Raw genomic sequence first — 20,298 nt, 5'->3', positions numbered from 1 at the left:
TTATAATTTATAATTAAAATTGGTTACAATAAGTAAAAACCAGGTTCAATAGTATATATATCATTTAGTTATGAAAGTTAATTAATCGGCAAAAATCAATTATATTAGTAAAAATAAACAAGACCATATGCTCTTAATTTGCATGACTATGGTCTACATGTTGGATATTTAAACGGGAACATTGTCCACTTGTCGCCAGTCGCCAGTCGCCAGTCGCCGGTGATTGCCTAACCGTAGGAGCGAAGCCAGGAGAAGCCATGCTCGAGAGAGAAGTGGTTCGATTTCAATTTAGGTCATCTATATGTCTCACTCTGATTCCACTTCTCACTTATCTTTATCTACCAGCCACCATTTTTGCTTCAAAATGCTCTATTAATGGTGCGTTTCCATCTACTTTTGTCTTCTTTTTTAATTTCTATACACATATGATTCAGTTTTTTTTTTTTATTTTATTTTTTTTTTCATTCTATAAGCATTGTGTTATACTGTAAAGATATTGAATTTCCATTTGCTTTTAGGGTTTCAACTTGTGAAGAATATAAGTGAGCTTCCACAAAGTAATTATGGTCGAGAAGGCCTCTCTCACATCACTGTTGCTGGGTCTCTCATCCATGGTACGAAAGAGGCAAGTAATTGGGTTATTATTACTTATTTTCGTTCACTGCCCCAATTTATGAGTATGTTGTGCTATTAATTACAACCATATACTTTTTGATTGTGGTAATCTGGATAATATGTTCTCTGTTTGATTGTTGGTACTAAATAATGTTAATTAAAATAATTTGTATTTTAAATTTTAATGAAATATACAATGCCATTCATGGTGATCAAAATTGGATCATAAAAAAGTGTTTTGTTCACAATTATCCATTATCACCTAATAACACCCATCTAAATGGTAATAAAATGAATATTGTGAAGAAAATAAGATAATCAAAGTAGAACAAGTATATATGACAACTTGACAAGAGATTTTTCTAGCAAAATTACACTAACTTTCGATTATCATTATTTGCGTTTAATACTGACAGCCAAACAGAGCATTAGAGATTTTATTAGATATTATAGGATCATGCCAGTTTTTTATTTTGTAAATCACTGTAGCTTTTCTGGTAGCAATGCAAAATTTTATGTTGCATGTTGTGGCGTGATGTTATTGTATATCTCGAATATGGCAGATTGAGGTGTGGCTACAATCGTTTGCTCCTGCATCACACACACCAATTCACAGGCACTCAAGCGAAGAAGTTTTTGTTGTTCTGAAGGGAAGTGGTACACTTTATCTTGCTTCAGACTCAGACTCACACGGAAGGTATCCTGGCCACCCCAAAGCATTTCCCATCTTCGCAAACAGCACCTTTGTTGTTCCTGTTAACGAAGTTCACCAGGTAAACAGATATTTGTCTATGTGATGCTAATGTTTAAATTGTTCCTTGAAGATGTTGACATTATATATGTTTTGTAGGTTATAGCAGTTGTGGTTTTAAAATGAAGCCCAGATAAAAAAAGAAAAACTTAGATAGGACTTGTAGCTTTCTACCATTATTTGGACTTTGAAAAACGTTTGAGAAACGTCAAGAAGTTTGGAGCTTGTTAAGTTAATAGTTGATACATATGGGTTAATTAAACTAGTAAACATTAAGTGGGTCTGCAGACAATAAAAGGGTCAAATTAATGGGAACGGTGCCTTCTGATGCCTATGTGCAATTGAACTAGGATGGTGATGAAACCAACCACAAATTCTAATCACTGAGCCATATCACATACGGTACTTCTCACAGTTCATGTTTTGTTTGTTTGTCTTGTAGTTGTTACATGGCTAATACATTCTAACCTTGTAAGAAGTATTGGAACTTATCAACAAAAAAAACTTGCATTTAATATTAGGATGTCATTAGACCTATAATTACTCCCCTTTTGAGAACATCCTATACCGAATATATGTGTTAGTGTAAACAAGGTAAGCTGTTAAATGGGAGAAAGCCAGGACTTAAATGGGAATCAGGATCTCTACTTTATAAAAACATAATTGAGTGATCATTGTGATTTAGGTGACTTGGTGGTGAATACTGCATCAAGTGAAAATGTTGTGAGCAAACTGAATTGGTAAAAGAAGAGCTAAATGCAAATCAGGATCATTACCTTGATGGAGCTTTAATTGGGAATCATTATGGGATGGATGTAGTTAATCAATACAGCACTATATGAAAATGTTGTAACCAAAATGATGAGCTAAATGAAAACCAGGATCACTGCTTCTATAAAAACTATAATTGGTGATAAGTGTGCAACTTTTGTAGTCTGGTTGCAAACACTGCTATAAATGGAAGTATGGAATTGAAGAACTAAATGTTTGTAATGAATTTAAAAAGACGCCAACAATATTTATCATTTAGGAACCTTCACCTCTATACCTAGTTGTGAATTCCAAAGTTCGCTGATTCTGGGCAACCAGAAGTTTTGGTAGTTTGGTTGCAAATGGTGCACTAAATAGAAGTATTGAATTGAAGAAATAAATTTTTGTAAATTTAAAATCATTTTAAAAAGAGTGCTGACTGCCAACAGTATTCATCTTTTAGGAACCTTCACCCCTCTACTTAATTGTGGACTATAAACTCTAGTGTTACCTGATCGTGTTCAAACAGAAAATCATGTCTTCCAATAGCTTTTCTATTCTACCTGACTACCTTTCATCTCATTTGCATCTGCAGACGCTGCAGTACTTTGTTGTTTCTCTTTGTCACTCAATTCTCAAGTAATTGTAGACCTGGGATTTCTATGTGAAACTACACATTGTTAACTTCAAGTCAAGAAGTTTGTTAGAATCTCTAAATAGAAAATAAAGTGGAAACAGAAAATTAGGGTAACCTTTTTAATGTTTCTTATCCTTGAGAAACAGCAGAGTGATCTATGCTTAGTTTAGCTCTTATTTGCATTCAGATTTAAACACCCCACTTCTAGTATAGTACTTCGACGTATCTAGTCCCTCTCAAAAGGTCAAGTTAAGTGCTTGATAGATAGTTCCTCTGGCTTGTTTTTTACCGTGACCAATTTCAGGTTGTTTTGGAGATCTATATTAATGTTCAATCATATCAGTCGTTCAGAAAGTATAACCAGAATGTGAATGGCCGGTTGATTAAGCAGTCTTCAACACTAGAGTTTTTTATGGCCTTTCTATTGACTGTGATAATTTCGCGAAGAAGAGAGCAGGAGGAAGTGTTACTCTATGGCATCGTAATCGTATTTGTTATCAATGAAGTTATGTTCTTATATTAGAGGCTTGTTTTTAGGATCTCTGGCGTGCCTGTTTAAAATGCTTGCTTCCTTTCTATTTCGAGTATTTCATTTTTTTTATTTTTATTTTTATTTTTTATTTTTTTTTTAATTTTTTTGTGTGTGTGTGTGATAACTATTCTGTTTATTGCCTTGTAGCAAATAAGAGTATGTATGCTTGTCTTCGTCTGCGTCAGTTATTAAAATGGACTGCCGACAAGGCAACAACCCTTGATATTGTTTTGATGCACAGGTCTGGAACTCGAACAACAATGAAGATCTGCAAGTTCTGGTTATTATATCACGTCCTCCTATAAAAGTGTAATTTTTTTTTCCACTCGTTCAATTAACTGGATATTTTCTTTATTTTAAGGGCGTACTCTAAGGTTTCCCGGAACGACATATACTTGCAGAAAATGGGGTAATGTATTCGATTTCTTTTAAAGAAATCTGTTTTTACTTTAGATATACTACCATTAATAGGAACTGTAAAGTATTCATCTCGTTGCTTATTCATTGCTAAAAGAAGTTAAACGGAGTCAAACTAGTCATGCCTTTAAAACCTTCCCCGTTTGATTCATAGTCTTTTTACAAGTCACGTTTACTCCTTTTCATGCTGCACTAATTTTTCATTGTGTCAACGGTGCTTCCTTTCTTCTGGTATGCACCATTTGAAGACCTCTTAAGAAAAATCTCTTTGAAATTGCATCTTCTCATTGTCTTCAGTTTTCCCTAGATAAGTTCATAGCATGGAGATCACCATACTCGTATTCTGTGATAAAGCTACTTAGGGGGCGTTTGGTTGGGGGTATTAAGGAAAGGGAAAGGGAATGGAAATACCCCATTCCCTTTGATGTTGTTTGGTTCGCAGTTAGAATCATTCCCTTTCCCCATATTAAGGTTTTGGATTACCTAAAATGAGGTAATCCTCATTCCCTCCCTCCCCCTCCACTTTCCCATTCCATTCCCTTCCCCACAGCTGCTGCCTTCCCTTTCTCACTCGCGCCTCCTTCCTCACCATATTTCTCCTTCCTCGCGCCTCCATCCTTCCTGAACTGCGACGGCTGGGTTGATTTGGCCGGTGCTGGCGGCGGCTGCTCGGTTGAGGCTACGACGATGAGACAAGGAACAGATAAAGAGATTTGAAACTTGAAATAAAAACAAAACTTGAATTGAAGGTGGGTTGATTTGGTGGTGGGCCGTCGGCGTTGATGGGTCTGGTGGTCTTGATTTCACGTTCACCTGTTCACGGAAGCAGCAGTAGCAGCCAGCAGTGGCTTTGCGAAGTGCGAATAGGCGAACAACGAACTGATTCGCTCAGTGAACATCAGTGAGGGGTGGCACGTTCACCTGTTCACGCCTCGTTCATCTTCCTCAACTTCTCTTCTCTTCTTCTCAATCTCGATTTTGCTGCCTCCATTCTTCTTCGTGTTCTTGTTGAATCTGTGTTGTACCACCATTGATGAAAGCCTGCGTTTTTGATTCTTGTTGTAATTTCGTTTCTGTTGCGTTTTTGATTTTTGATGAATTGGATTTGTAGGATGAATTGGATTTCTGGGTTGTTCTACATAGATTTCTGTACCGCCATTGATGAACATCGTTTTGTTGTTCGAGTGAATTGAAGTTCTTCGCCATTGTTTTGTTCCTTTTCTGGGTTGTTCCTAATCTCTGTTGAAAGGGAATCAATTAATCCAACTTGAACCAAACAGTCACAAAGGGATTGATTCCGTTTCCTGAACACAACCAAACGACTAGGCTAAATTAGGGGAATCCATTCCTTTCTCCTTCATTCCCTTTCCTCATTCCATTCCGATTCCCTTGTGCGAACCAAACGCCCCCTTATTTATCTAGCTTTGTTACGGGTCTGAGCAGCTGGAACTTACAGCCTTACAGGAGTTGCTCAATTTGGTAGAAACAAAATAAATGGGTTATTTTCTATTATAATTATATGGTTAGAAACAATTTGTCTTCATTTTTCTGTATTTCTAAGTGCTAACTAGAAATATGTACGTACTTAAATAATTAGGAGTACAGAAAATGAGAACTGTTTTCTCGTGATCCACTCCCAACATACTCCTATGTCCCACTCAAATTCTTACATTGCGGTTTTGAATGTGAGATTTTTTTTAATCTAAATGTAGCAAATTGAGTGGGACGGAGTTGTATCTTATATACAAAGAGAGAAAAGAAAAAAGGTTCACAGTCAAAGGCATGGGGTACATATGAGCAGTAAAGGTGTATGCACGTCTTAATGGGCATATACAAGCTTTTTATCTAACTTCGATGCTGATTGCTGATGTTATAGGTTCATATATGAAGACTGGCTTATGCCTCATACTGCTGCTAAACTCAAGTATCCATACTATTGGGATGAACAATGTTTTGATTCTCCTGAAAAAGATGAGCTCTAAGACATGGTCACTCGGAACTTTTCGCCCGTCTTTCTCTCATGACTTGTAAAGTGCAGCACCTAAGCAAAGAGCTGCAGTAAGGTATTTCTTCTGGAACTTGTATCACTCTTAAAATCATGTATTGATAGTTTTGTAAAGAACTTATGTTTTAGTCTTTTTAAATTTAGAAGGATTTTGATCATGTAAAATTAAGAACTTATTTATTCTACATTTAAAATTAAATTACCAGTGAAATTAACAATACAACCAACATAATGCTTCTACAAGAAAATATCAAGCTGTACTACAATGCTACTCCCAAGAACAATATCAAACAATACTACAATGTTTTTATACATTGTAATAGATCATGTATGCTAACCCATCATATTGAATCACAAGGAATCCAATCTAAAATGATACCAAAAATCTAAAAAAGAAAACCAAATGAAATTAGTAATGAGTAAGATTTTAGCCATAAAAGTCAGGATCTTCAGGCTTGAACATCTTAGGCATCATAAGATCTTGAGATGAAGTATCAACAATTTTAATCTTCTGATTAACCCCTCTTTTAGTATTTGCAGCAAATTTAGAAGCTAAAATAGTAGCTGTTAGTGGTTGTTGCTGTTTTACATCTCCACTTATTGGTACTAATTCTGTACTACTACCGGCTTCATCATCATCCTCCATTAACACTAAATGATCATCTTCAACCTCATCTTCCGTAACATAATAATAATAGTTAGAATTATTTTCTAGTCTAGCTAATTCTTCATTCAATTTCCTCTTCTTGAACCGCCTCCAAGCAACTTGTATAAAACAAGCTCCCCAAGTTCTCCATTGATGAGAGTAATATCTAAAAGAATGTTGAAGTCTTTTACTCTGCAAACGTTTAAACTGTGTAGCAACATATTTGAGATCATCAGCCCGAAGCGAAAATGCATCAACTTCAGTTTGAGCTTTAACTGTTCTTGTTGAAGAAGGAAGATTCAATGTTGTTGTAGGTAATATAGCCCAAGTTAACAATTCTTCCCCACAGAAATCACCTTGAGATAGTGTAATGGAGTTAAAGAAACCTGATCGACCTCCATAGGTTGTGGAACTTTCTAATTGACCTCTTATTATGAATAACATTTCACCAACTGGATCTCCTTCTCTAATTATATATGTGTCTTTGGTGCTTAATGATGGTATTAGTCTTTCACATATTGCATCTAACAGTTGATCATCCATTTGTGCAAAGAAAGGAACCTACAATCATATATATGTTTATCTTCACAAATCAAACTCGTGATATCGAACTTGAATAAATTACTATTATGTTCTGTTAATCCTAGCACTATTACGGTGTGTTTGGTTGTATGATATTAAATGATGGGAAAAGTGATGATAATATAATGTCATATAGTTAAGACGGTTACTTGATAAGGTCTCATGCTTGTCTTACTCTAATTATTTTTTTCTGCACGAAATTCATTGTCATTCATTACCACTTGAAAATATGATATTAGGTGGTGATGGAAAAATATAAAAAAAAAATGTGTTTGAGTATGAGTTTCGTAATGAAATAGCAATTTTCATCATAATAGCACTTAAACTCATTTCCATTGCCACCCTGTAATAACATTAACCAAATGGGGTGTGAGTGGCTTCCGCCTAGGCAAGACCATGGTTTGAGAGGCCAAATTTATACAACCTTATTATTGTTAGTGATAACAAAGAGGTCGGTTTCATTTTACTATTGGTAGCAAAGACATCATATATAATTTCATATAAATAAGAAGTGTGCTTGTCTTTTAATATAGTCTATTATAAATTGAAACCAAAGAAGTATAAATTTTTGGCCCCTTAAAATATGTATGTTGAATTTGAATAGATTGACGAGATTTAATCAGAAAATAATGCATGCACCAAAAGAAACTTACACGACGAACAAGTCCCAAGCACAAGTGTTTTTGAATTTCTCTTCTAATATCTAAGGGTAGTGATTGTAGAATAGACTCTTCGTCTACTCCTCTTGTTGCAAGCCATTTATATTGAACAAATCGTCGAATTCGTTCTCGAAGTTCTTCTGGCAATTGTCTGTGCTGCATCCACTCTTCTGTGTCTCGACTTTTTATCCTCCATTCTTCTATTCTAGTCATTATAGATTGAAGATAGTTCTGCAATATGAGATCACATAATAATTCAAAGAAAAATAATTTTATTTTCAATGCTGATTTAATTAACATAGTGCATCGTTAGTTGTATAATAAAGAAATTTCATACCTGGACTTGCCCAATCAAGTGTGAAAAAAGGAATAAACCCAGCACACAAATAAAACTGCAAAATAATGTTTCCTCAATGAAGGTGCTGTTGTCTGTGTTTTGTCCATAAGAACTGTGTTCAGAAAAGTATGTTTGAATTAATGACATAAAATGATGTATATTAGGCTTTTTTTCATAATCATTTCATCATTTTTACTTTACTATAATTTCCTTTTATAGAAATGTACAAACCATTTTCTTTTATTTTCATCCAGACATTTCAGCTGTCTTTTGGTATTATCCAATATCCATACAATTGAAATGACCATATTATTTCTTTATCTTTATGCAATATATAACTGTGAGAATTTTTTGGTAATAGAAAGTAATAGAAAGAGTGTGACAATAATTTTGGAATTATATATATAAATAAAATTTTTCAAGACATTTAAGAATTTATTTGGTAAATACAACCTTAAAGTTTAGGTTTCCTATGAATTATAGCCTCAATATTTTTATTTTGCGAATTATAATCGCCAAAGTATCAATGTCTATAGCGTTCAAGACCATTTTAGTGACGAAATTTCAGGTATAGTGGTCGAAATTCTATAATTTAGCATGAACGATGTAGACATTGATACTTTGATAGTTGTAATTCAAGAAAACGAACATTAAAATTGCAATTTGCAAAATGCCTGAACTTTAAGACTATAATTTACAAATAATTAAATGTCATAAAATGTTTTTTGAAAAAAATAAAGTAGTTCACCTTAAGGTCTTCAAACCCCACCAGAGGCAATAGAAGTATTTTTGTATAAAATTTGTAGTGACAACATCATCAGTAATAGCTGGAGCAAACATCCCAAAGGTGAATTGAGAATCTTTATTATGAGGATTACAGTTTATGAGTACATTTGATTTTTCCAACCATATTTTTCGAGCTAAAAGTTCTTTGTTCTCTTTATCAAAAAAAGAGGGTTGGCATGGAAATTCAGCTGACTTTTGTTGCCCTAAACATTCATTTGTCCAACAAGTGTGTATGCGTTGCAGAGCCCATAAGTACCATATACCACCTATCACCTGTTTTTACTTTCATCATTCGCTCAAACTACACTTGTTTAATGAGATAGTAATAATAATAATAATAATAATAATAATAATAATAATAATAATAATATTGATAATAGCTATTATGAGAGTCTGTCTCCCGATGAGACAACCTTGAAATAAACACATGCTAATAATTATATTAGTAGGGCTATTTAATCCTTGCATAAGAATTGTCTCATGGTGAGACCGCCTCACATAAGAATTTGTGTATTGATAAGGTGTATTATAACACACCTAGCTAGGTTTCCTATAAAACCCAAGTTAACATCAAAAAGGAAAAGAATAAGCTTTAAAAGAACGATAGTTTATATGTTAACAATGTGCATGTGCATTTTCCTTTAAAGGAAGTTTGTTTATAGGGTCTTTTTGGCATTGACTGTTGGCTGATGGTTAGGACTATTGACCGTAGATGTTGGTTGAAGTATTGACTGATAAGTTAATTATTATGGAGGCGTTTGATAATAAAAATACCATTGAAAAATTGGTATTAGCTAGTAATAGAAATATACGAAGAAAAATATTATTTTGAGGGTGAAAGCTTTATTTCCATAAGAATAAAATAACACATCATATGAAAATAAAAAATGAACTCATTTTCATCACCGCCGTTTAATACAAATAACCAAATTAACGGTTAGTGTTTGGCTTACATGGCCAGCCAAAATGAAGAGAAGCATATTGTAGACAGCTCCAGACCAAGCGTTTCTTGCAGCAATTCCTGTGGAGTTTACAATCTTGCGGTTTAAAGGAAACATGACGAACAAACGTGGTATAAACTGAATAAGTACCATTAGAGCCACAGTATGATTTGTATGAGCTTGTGTTGCGCTTTTCAGTGCTGGTACGATAAACCAAATCATTATCTGTATATTTTTCAATCAATTATGTGACATTTTATAATTTTTCATTAATGCACAATAATATTATTACTCTAATATCTAATATCATTCAGTGACATCCATCTAGATTGAGGTTTAAAAGGATTGAATGTACGCAACTTTATCTTTGTTAACGATAAAACTAATAAAATGTTTGTTTTCAACTGACCATTGGTAACAAACATCATGTGCAATTCACTTAAATAAGGAGTGCACATGATTTAATAAGACATTTTACTTTACTCCATTATAATTCGAAATCAAATAATTATATTTATTATTAATATATTCATAATATTTAAAGCTCGTTATTAGAGAAATCATCGTTATCATTATACTCACTAATATTTGTATCCCGCTCATAGGAACAATAAATCTATGATAAGGGTTTGAAAGGGAAGGTCATACTCAAATAATAATAATAATAATAATAATAATAATAATAATAATAATAAATACCTGAGGTAGAGGAAGCATGGCGGCAACATCAATGATAAAACCAGTAGAGAAATACCTAATAGCAATAGCTTTACGATCCATAACAAGCTCCTTACGCCCAAATACTCTTGAATTTCTTGAAACAAATGCTGTTTTAAATTTAAGGATAATATTCATAAAATAAAGACAATCTGAAATTGTTCTAATGACGGTAACTACTATTAATAATTCCATGTTTGCTGTTAGACAAGCATTTCCACATATTGTTGGAACATAAAAATATAATGGATCTAGAAATAAAGTAATTAAACATGTTATTAAGAACAAATTATTCCATTTTGTAATAAATTCACTTCTAGGATCGTAGATTTTTCCCAACCAATGAAGTTTTTTGTCTTTTTTTTGTCTTCCTAAAAGATAAAAAGATGATGGGAAATGAGGGAATTTTGAAGATGTTGCATATAAATGAATATTATGCATTATTTTCTATTTAATTAATTTGATTTGAATTGAATTTTTGTGTTTTTTATATGATTGAATTAATTATCGGGGTAAGTTTGGAGAATTAATTGATTATGAAAAGGCGAAGAAAAAATGATTGTGATGAGGTTGATGATTAATGGTTGAGAAGCTTTTGCAGATTTGAGAGACTCAAGGAAGAAACCAAATATTTCGCATTTTTAAGTTTTTGTTTTAAGGGGTTATTAATTAAAGAAAATAAAAGATCTTAATGGGTTATTTCAAAGAAATAAAATGTACAGAAATCGTTCTTTTTTTAATATATTTTGAGTATGTTTTTCTTTTGCATATTTAATTGCGTTAAAGGTGAAAGTTTGGTTTACAGTTCAGTAAACAAAAAATAAAATTTAGTTCAAATCAAAAGCTTGAGATGGAGTAGAGACTAGAGAGTAATACAACATAACCCGATGCTTCAACCAAATATTTGAGATGGAGAATACAACATATTTTGAGGCTTCTTTAATTATCAATTTGAACTTTTGATTGAGTTGATTTTCTTTGCATATTATTAGAAGTCGAGATTATGGTTATAATTTTATATTTATTTTGAAGTCGGGTCAAAGTTGAATTTAGTTACAATATTGAATAAATGTCAGATCATGAACGTAAATAATACTCTATTTGAAATCATGTTATAAATCTTTATCCAAAGATCTAGAGCCTTAATATTCTGGTTTTTTACTTGGATGGTTAGAACTTGGAAACTAGAAAAGTACGTGATTTTAGTTTGAATGGTAATACACTAATACTTGATGTATAATGTATTTATGTTAGGTTTCACAGTTATACATACTCCTAGTGTAGGATTCTTGTTACAACCTTATGCTTTTCTTGTGTAAAAGTTTATGTCAAAAACAAGACTACTTTTTGGAGTATATAGGAATAGTAGTAGTCATAAAGGGGAAACATGCGATCCTTTCCTTGCGCAATGCTTATATTCTGTAGACTCGAAGCTTGTTTTGAAATTTGTTTTCTTCAATTCTAATTCAAATACGAAAGAGAGAATATTATTTTTCTATTCAATTCAATTTGCTACATTTATCGAGTGTTTTTCGTAAACGTAGCTGATTGAATAGTACAGTTGGAGTATTGTGGTACAAGCTAATTGGGGTGAACAAACAATGCTCATAAACAATAGTTACATAAATACAAAAACCCGCCTTAATTTGATACAAACTCACCCATACTTCCCATTCTGAAAGCTCAATGCTTTAAACCCACAAGAAGCCTACCAAAGTATAGCAGCAAATAGTACAAAACTACCATCAAAACTACCTTATACTATTCTTTGAACCTAGAGAAAATGAACACAATTTAAGAAAATTTACTTAAATCGGCTTAGGCAGCATCAAATACCTTGTTTGTATAAAATCTGGCACCCCAGGAGGATGTACATTACTCAGGTCAACTGGTGTTGCTGCAGCCTTAAAATAACTTAGAATCACATCGCTCTTCCTTCCACACCGGGGTCAGACATGGTATCAGAGACATGCCCTTCAACTCGAGAATATGAAAGGAACCATCTTTTTTGAGCTCTTGGAGGTAGATGCTTTGCCGGTTTTCTGGATCCAGCAGCCCAAGGCAAGAAAACACCAGTCCCACCACGAGGAATTCTTTTTGGGCTCACAACAACAGGGCGTACAGGAGCCAGCATCATCAAAGGCGCTTGGACAACACCCCACTTTGGTAGGACATCCATTGCATCTCCATTTGATATTGTTTGAGAGTTTTGCATTCCAGGTTGCCACAAAGTCGTGGCTCTAGGTAGAGGACTCATTTGTGCTGAGAACTGCTTGTGAACATTGTTTGGACGAACCCTGGAGAATGTGATACTGACTCTTTTTGTAGGAGATGTACACATGACATGCCTTGCCATATCAGCGCTGTTGTTCCTCATGACAAGAAGAGACCTGTCAAGGTGATTAAAAGGTCCACATCCATCTGAGTTAGAGTGGCAGATGAAAGGGTCTCGGTGTTTTCTCATATAATAATAGATTTTAGGTTTTAGCCAAGTATTAAAAATTGAAAATTTCTAAGAGCTCTTATGAGAATGCATTGGACTTTCAATCTATTGGAACGCAAGACTTCCTCAGAATCAGGGTGTTCAACTCTACATGATTGCAGAAATGTCAAAACAACTAGGCTGGAAGGTCTGATTGTTCTTCAGATTTTTTGTCAAATCGAGCCTTCAGATAGTAAATACTAGAAGGCTCTCGATGTGGTACTTGTAAACACTTTTGCTACTCATACAAAGATACAATCTCTACATTTTCGTTTGCTTTACACCTTTATGTTTTCAATTGCCAAAGTGAAATGAAAGATGGATGGTAAAACTATAAAGAGACCAAGAGGAAATATTCTTGCCTATAAAAGGTCCTAGTCTTATTGAACACAAATTAGAACAGGGGAATACAGGAAGAAATACTGGCGTCCTAGCTATAGGTGATTTGACAATATTTGTGCTATGTCAACTCTAATTGCCAGTAATTAGATAAGGTCGAGATTTTAGCTTTACATTGCTAATAACTTGTAATTCTGTTTTTGGTGGCTAACTCTAAAACTTTGAAAGCAGAACAAAACAAAGCAAAGAAAATTCTAAGACTGTTATGACGGCTTACCCTTGTTTCATATCAAGCATGAGTTGCCCTTTGAAGTTCCCTTCCCCATCATTTACAAGGGTACGCCCAAATGCCAGCGTTGATTCAGCTAGTACTAAGGTGCATAGTGGTTGATCCAAATGAGGTGGTTTAAGAAAAGGCTGAGAGTATTCTCCCTGAAAAGCGTTTGCAACAATCAATCATTTGGTCTTTGGAATATAATCTGAGGAATAGTGCAGAATGGGTAGATAAATCGCCAGCAACGAATGTGGAGTTTACCTCATCAAAATAATTGATAATGCAACCGTTAGGTTTTCTATTTTCTGGCAATACTTGCCATTGAATAAGGTGATCAATTACGCTCTGAAGAAGCTCTGGAATATCCTCTATTTTAGCTGGGATATCAACACAAAATGATCCGTAAGCATGAGTTTGGTGAACTTAGCATATTAATGATGTACTTTTCTTATAAATGATGGTTGTTAGTTACTAATTAGTACTATCGATCTTACTCTTTTGCTCTTGAATTGTTGTGTCGTCTTTTATATGTCCAAATATTGGAACACCAAACTGAATCTGTTCCCTTTTGTTTGCCTTCATCTGTTTGTTGAACAGAATGTATGTTTCGCCTACAATCAACAAACCATTTATCACCAAACAGACAAACAAAAAAGAAGACTCTTTTAATCGTAAAACTTTAACTCTTCTTTATTTTATTTCCTGTAATTACCAGTGTCAATTGGTTATCTATGTGGAGAGGAGTGTGTTAATGCTAAGGCCCGAGTAAGAGAAAGGCCATATGATCAGGCCATATGATCACATTAACCTTACGAAATAAAGTAACCATCATATAATTATGCTCAAAGTTGAGTATCATGGCTGAATATGTCCTTCAATAAGCTATAAAGCATCAAAATTAAGTCATAAGAGCCAAAAAAACAGGAGAAAAGAAGCCACACCTAACAGTTCACCATTCTGACCAGCAGCTCGGAGGGTGTTCACAAAGTCATTTAGCTTAGAAAGCTCTTGCTCAGTGAATATGTTCTCATACATCTTGAGGCCTTTTACAACATTCACCTGCATTTGTAGCTTTGCGTTATTAACTAATATAATGCACGTACAAGAGTTTTGAAGTAAGTTTTCTAAAAAAACCTAGTGTATAAACGAAATAACAAAATAAACGTTCAACTTTTGACAGAAGAACTCGCCATGTGCCCTTTCACTGGCTCCTTGGCTACGAAACCTTTTGTCAACTTGATCTCCTCACGACGAGCATTACAGTCTTCATGGTTATCACATATTTCAATGTGATCAATAGTTTCCCGTACTTCATGGGAACCTGCATTGAAAGAGCAACAACATATTGGAGATTAGAATGTATTTGACTGTAAGCTCAAAACAATACTTATATTATTGACATAATGGAAACAGAAAATAATACTCATGTGAACTAAATAGAAGCTCAATACATCATCCTTATTCCTTAACGAAGCAAATATAACAACATAGAGATGTACCAAGCGAAATGTTTTTGTTTTTTTTTTCTGGTTCAAAGCATCATAGTTGAACTTTAAAATGTAACTAATTAAGATCGCATTTAGTTCACTCTTTTTTTGACAATTTTAACTTATTTATTCTGAACTCAACTAAATTTATCATATTTTTCTTTTATTATATTTTTATTCTTCATTCAAACTTACTTTTGCTTATTTATTCAAGGGTAGATCTAACACAAAAGACTCTACTTTTATATATATATATATATATATATATATATATATATATATATAAAAGTAGATCTAATATATAATACTCACTCAGTCCATTGAGTTTGCAACCAATCTTTTATCAAACTCTCACATGGGAATTGAAATGGGAAGGAGTATAAGGCTACGAGTTTTGAATCAGGGCCATTCCACTTATTATTTTGTTTACTACTTTTCTTTAAAACCCATCACTTTTTTATAAACTCATCATCAAATTTAATATCATATTCATTTTTTATTAATAGCTACACTTTACCCTTTATGTGAGAGATTTTTAAGTGAAGTGTAGTTATTATTAAAAATATATATATATATATATATATATATATATATATATATATATATATATATATATTTAAAAAATATATATATAAAATATATATTAAGTATACAACTGATTAAAAAATATATGTTTAAAAATATATATATATATATATATATATATATATATATGTTTTTATTATATTTATTTTTACTTTTTCATTATATTTAAATATTTATTTCCCACATTAAGTATACAACTGATTAAATAATTAAATTTTGGTAAAAACTTAATCAAGCAAAATCAATAGGGTGAAGATTGCTCTTCATTGCCACTCAATTTGTCTTATCATTTTAATTTGTCCCTATCAAATTGTGTCTCTTCTATTTTTAAATATAATTCCAAAATTTTTACTCTTTATATTTTCTCTTATTTCTAAATATACCGCTACATTAAGATACTAAATCGAATTAGTTCTAAGTCTATTCACTGTATAGAGCAAAATGGGCTTGTTTAAGTGGACGAAAGAGAAGAGCCTTTAGTTAATGTTAACCACAACTGCAAATGTCAAACCTGAAAGGTCAGCATAAATGTACTGACAAGCACTGAAAGGATAATTGAAGAATGGGGAACAGGAAAAGAGCAGAGTATAGGGAAAAGATCTAACGGCCCGGAAAAGACGCCGCCCAAAATAGAGAGTACATGAAAGAGCACACATCTCAATCAGCCTTAGCCCTGAAAAGTAGTACGACTACTTGTCAAAACTGACCTGCTAACTCTGGACCTCTTAAGTCACCAATTCAATTCTCAAGCGTGTACCATGAAATGTCAAATTTCACCTGCTCTTTCGTAAGCCTCCAGCGTCCAGACTCCACTGCTTACATATCCTCTCTCCACGTTACCCTATACTGTTACATAACCTACTTTCGCCTACTACTTACTCGAATTACTCAATTATGTGGATGAAATTAAAAGAGAGTAGTAGATTATTGTCTAAAAATAAAAATTATACAAAATAAGAGACAAACCAAAATGACAATGATGCAAAATAAATAGACAGAAGGAATATACTCTTTCACCCCTAAACAAGAAATACTACATGTTTTTTAAAAGAAGCTAAGAAAATTACAATAGGTGAATGAGATTGAAAAATAAATAATATTATCAATTTTAAAATTAAAAATAATACAAAATGAAAGAGCTATTCAAAGTAAAAATTTAAAAAAGGCAAAAAGTAGTTTAGGTAAACAAATAGTGGCCATATCAATAGAAATTAATGATTGATTTTTTTTATAGCTATGTTAAATTATGCATTGAGAATCATAAGTTGACATAATAACTTATGTAGAGAATTGATAATTATAATGAAAAATTATATTGGGTGATAAATGTTAACAATGGTTATTTTCCGCATTTTATGTATATGAGTTCCTACACGCTCTTCCTTGCATCATTCCTACATGAACTACAAAAACAAACAACAGAGAAAGTAGATAGAGGAATACATAAAATATGATTCCACCGAAGTTTTATGCTCAAACAAACACTCGTACTGTCGTACACAATAATGCCGAAAAAGGAAAAGGGGAAAGAAATGAAAAGGTTTGCAGCAATAAATTGGTGACCCAGCTAGGCAAATCACTAGGCAGGTCGTCCATCAAAGGGGACCATTTGGTATGGATGCTTCGGAATCTCTCCTCTTCATGAAAGTTCCTTTAACTAGTTCCTCTCTTGGCCTTTTCTTCTTTTCCTCTTTCCACTCTTAGCACTTGTCTCGACATGTATAATCCATGAGTTTAAAACTGATTTTTTTTTTGTCCATATGGCTATCATTAATATCACAGTACACCTTTTTTTATTTCCATAGATTTGTTGCAAAAGCTTTTGAAATTAGAAAGAAAAATATTTTCTAATTTCTCTCTTAGTGTTTGCACCCTAAAACTTTAAGTCATTATATATTGGAGACTATTTTTGTCAAATAATACCTATATGTCATAATAGAAAACGTATTAGATAACAACTCCAGTTTAAAATTTAAATACTATTGTGATTAAGGGGTTACTTTAGTTCTTAATCTATGATAGATGCGGTGAAAAAGAACTAAATTGGTTACAAGGATGAAAAGGCTTGACAAGCAAAATTGGGTATTGACGCAACAGGAAAAGTGGAGTCAGCTTTTCCCACGGCCGACTCGGTTGTGAGCGCTGCAATATTATTTTGTTCTTTTATTCACGTCTCATTTGGTTTTTGCACATTTGCCAATACATATATACAATCGTAATTATTTCAAATTGTGTTTAATTAAAAACTATAGAATGTTGATTTTAATAAAATTTATATCAAACTGAATCAAATAAAATCTCACTTGACTATACTTTAACTTATAAATTAAGAATAAAATGCAAATGAAGAGGGATCAATAAATATTATCAAAAAATAAAATGAGAAAATAATAGTAAATAGAAAGAAATATGAATTTTGATTAAAATAATTTTTTGAAGTGAGATTAAAAATATAAACAATAGAAATATCACTAATTTAGAAAAGTAAGTGCCCAAGTAGCTATTTTCAAAATAGAATAACAAAAATGGTCAATTTCAATATAGGTGAAAGATTCTTAATTGAAAACTTGTATGTTAATTGATTAGTCATCAACTCATACAATTCTACATCACATATATTACATACGTCAAGCCTATTTACAAATACCGTAACCCACCGAATTGATTAAGGTCTTTGATTAAAAAATCCACGTACTCCTTTCTAACTCGTACAACTGGAAAAATCAATACCTCAAATAACCGAGTAAGTCCAGAAGATCATAAAAAAGAGGACGTTATTGGATTCAGCTGACTTCAAAGTATAATTAAGATGATTAAGATGAAGCTTGAGTTTAAGTACCTTAATAAAAAGGGTTGTGACCTGTGAAGTTGGGTACAAAAAAAGCGGTAGATGCCTAGATGGTGACTAATTAGCATCAAATAAAGAAAACGGATCTGAACCGGGGATGCGGATTTTTTATTGGGGAATAATCTAGCATGCGTCGTCATGCGTGTTACCAATTCCGCTAACAACCAACTTAAGCCGGCCAAAACTTCATTATTTCTTTGTCAACTCTCATTGAACTTCGGATCTCAGTATCTCCCTAACTTTTTAATTACTTCGTTAAAATTATATTTTAATATGCGGCTGCCACACTTTTTGACATATTATTCATTTAATTAATAATTTAATAAATCATTACTCAATGCAATAAGCATAAACAATAATTAATTGCCAGCAAACATGACCATGATTAGTAGTACCCTCTAACAAATACAAAGGTAGATTTGTTGTTAAACACGTCATCTTAATCACGGTTGTACTTTGCTCTTAAACGCCTCACCAAACAGCAAATTAAACACGGGTTCGACTTTGTTTTCTTAAATTAAAATTGACATCATCTTTATTTACCTACTTTTTCCTGATTTTTCTTGGTCTGAAAAGAAATCAGCTTCTCAATCTCAGCTTTTTCTTTATGACGAATGCTTATTTTTGTTTCTATTTTATTGAAAAACGTTAACTTTTTCTTCTAAAATTAATACTCCTTATGACTTGATTTTTTTTTTCTTGTTTGAATATAGGACTAGAAGTTGAATTTAAATGTTGAACGTCTACTTTGAATAGTATAAGTACATTTAATAGCTATGATTTATTTAAATAAAAAGTGAACATATTAATAAAGTTATTATATTACGAATTATTTGAGAACATTTAACTACTTCATTTATTTTTTTTTTTAAAAAAAAAACAAAAAAAAAAAAACAAAAAAACTGCATCTCTATATGCTAACAGAATTCAACCTTTAAAATGAGATTATCTACAAAGAAATGGATCGAGACCGATGAATATAAGTTAATCTGGAATCAGAATAGCGATTGAAAGGGAAAATGAAAACTTAAAAAGCATTGAACTTAATATAATTTGAAACTAATCTTTTGATTGCTAAATTCCACAGAAAAACTAACAGTGAAAAACAGAGCGACAATTATTATGGACTCTCAACGTAAATTCATAGTTCACCATAAATTCCATCACAATAATTTGATACAAGGCAAAGTATTAGAAAAATAATTATAAAAAAACGATAAATTTACCTGAATCAGTCATTTCGCTATCACGAGAATCATCGCCTTCGCTACCGCAACCGTTACCATTACAAAATTTAACATCAATAACCTCAGCTTCCTGCATCTCGAATCCGCCATTATTAACATTTTCACCATCTTTAATTTTCTGGATAATCTCATCATTCTTTCCGTTCTTTTCCGCTACGACAACTTTCTTTCTCCTGTGATCGGAAACCTTCCGTAACTCATGAGCAACATCAGCAATGGTGAAATACTTCTGCATCTGAAGAACAGGGATCCAATTAAGCCTCCTTCGATGGATCGCTGCAAATACAACTTCATACTCCGCCGGAATCTCAGATTTACCGGTACCGGAAATCTGGACAAGGTGATGACAAAGAGCATCGATAATGGCGTTGGCAGCTGCAAATTCGCCTCGATACCAATCGATTACATTGTCTTTCTGTGCGGAATTCAAAACTCTGGTTCCCGTGAATGATGGCGAGATTTTCGGAGCTTCTTCAGACGGTGACAATGGTCCCGCTGCCGGCGACATAGAAATCTTTATCGGTTGTCGGTAAAGTTGAGTCGGAAAGCGGATGGGAGAGAAAAAGAAAATGAGAGTAAAAGAGGTAACTTGAAAGGGAAATGAGGAAAAATGGGTTTGGTGAGATCAGAGATGCTAATATTATATTGATGAATTTCGTAT

The 20,298-nt window shown here is 32.9% G+C and overlaps 3 protein-coding genes across 5 annotated transcripts; 1 reads left to right on the top strand and 2 right to left on the bottom strand.

The window, feature by feature from the left end:
* The first annotated feature begins 98 nt into the window (after positions 1–98).
* Positions 99–9,818, top strand: LOC130814216 (auxin-binding protein T85-like). 3 transcript variants are annotated; one of them, XR_009042333.1, is made up of 6 exons: positions 99–378; positions 519–625; positions 1,179–1,388; positions 3,527–3,594; positions 5,579–5,765; positions 9,679–9,818. XR_009042333.1 is itself a non-coding variant. In XM_057680296.1 (5 exons), exons 1-5 carry the CDS (start codon positions 258–260, stop codon positions 5,682–5,684), a joined length of 612 nt encoding a protein of 203 aa, XP_057536279.1. In that variant the 5' UTR covers positions 99–257; the 3' UTR covers positions 5,685–6,289. The 3 variants fall into 3 exon arrangements, 1 of the variants encoding a protein (XP_057536279.1); XR_009042334.1 differs by lacking the exon at positions 9,679–9,818 and adding an exon at positions 6,239–6,377; XM_057680296.1 differs by lacking the exon at positions 9,679–9,818 and having other exon boundaries at positions 5,579–6,289.
* On the bottom strand, positions 6,135–11,662 carry LOC130814217 (probable cyclic nucleotide-gated ion channel 16). Its single transcript, XM_057680297.1, has 6 exons — positions 10,358–11,662; positions 9,671–9,883; positions 8,680–8,990; positions 7,932–8,043; positions 7,589–7,825; positions 6,135–6,914 (listed from the first exon to the last, which is right to left on the bottom strand). Exons 1-6 carry the CDS (start codon positions 10,814–10,816, stop codon positions 6,135–6,137), a joined length of 2,112 nt encoding a protein of 703 aa, XP_057536280.1. The 5' UTR covers positions 10,817–11,662.
* A 147-nt stretch (positions 11,663–11,809) lies between these two features.
* LOC130814215 (RNA demethylase ALKBH10B) lies at positions 11,810–20,298 on the bottom strand. The gene is made up of 7 exons (XM_057680294.1): positions 19,617–20,298; positions 14,661–14,791; positions 14,412–14,529; positions 13,965–14,081; positions 13,732–13,847; positions 13,474–13,628; positions 11,810–12,765 (listed from the first exon to the last, which is right to left on the bottom strand). Exons 1-7 carry the CDS (start codon positions 20,143–20,145, stop codon positions 12,297–12,299), a joined length of 1,635 nt encoding a protein of 544 aa, XP_057536277.1. The 5' UTR covers positions 20,146–20,298; the 3' UTR covers positions 11,810–12,296.

The sequence above is a fragment of the Amaranthus tricolor genome, chromosome 5, assembly GCF_026212465.1.
Source record: "Amaranthus tricolor cultivar Red isolate AtriRed21 chromosome 5, ASM2621246v1, whole genome shotgun sequence".
Lineage (NCBI taxonomy): Eukaryota > Viridiplantae > Streptophyta > Magnoliopsida > Caryophyllales > Amaranthaceae > Amaranthus > Amaranthus tricolor.
This window is presented reverse-complemented; position numbering and strand designations above follow the sequence as displayed.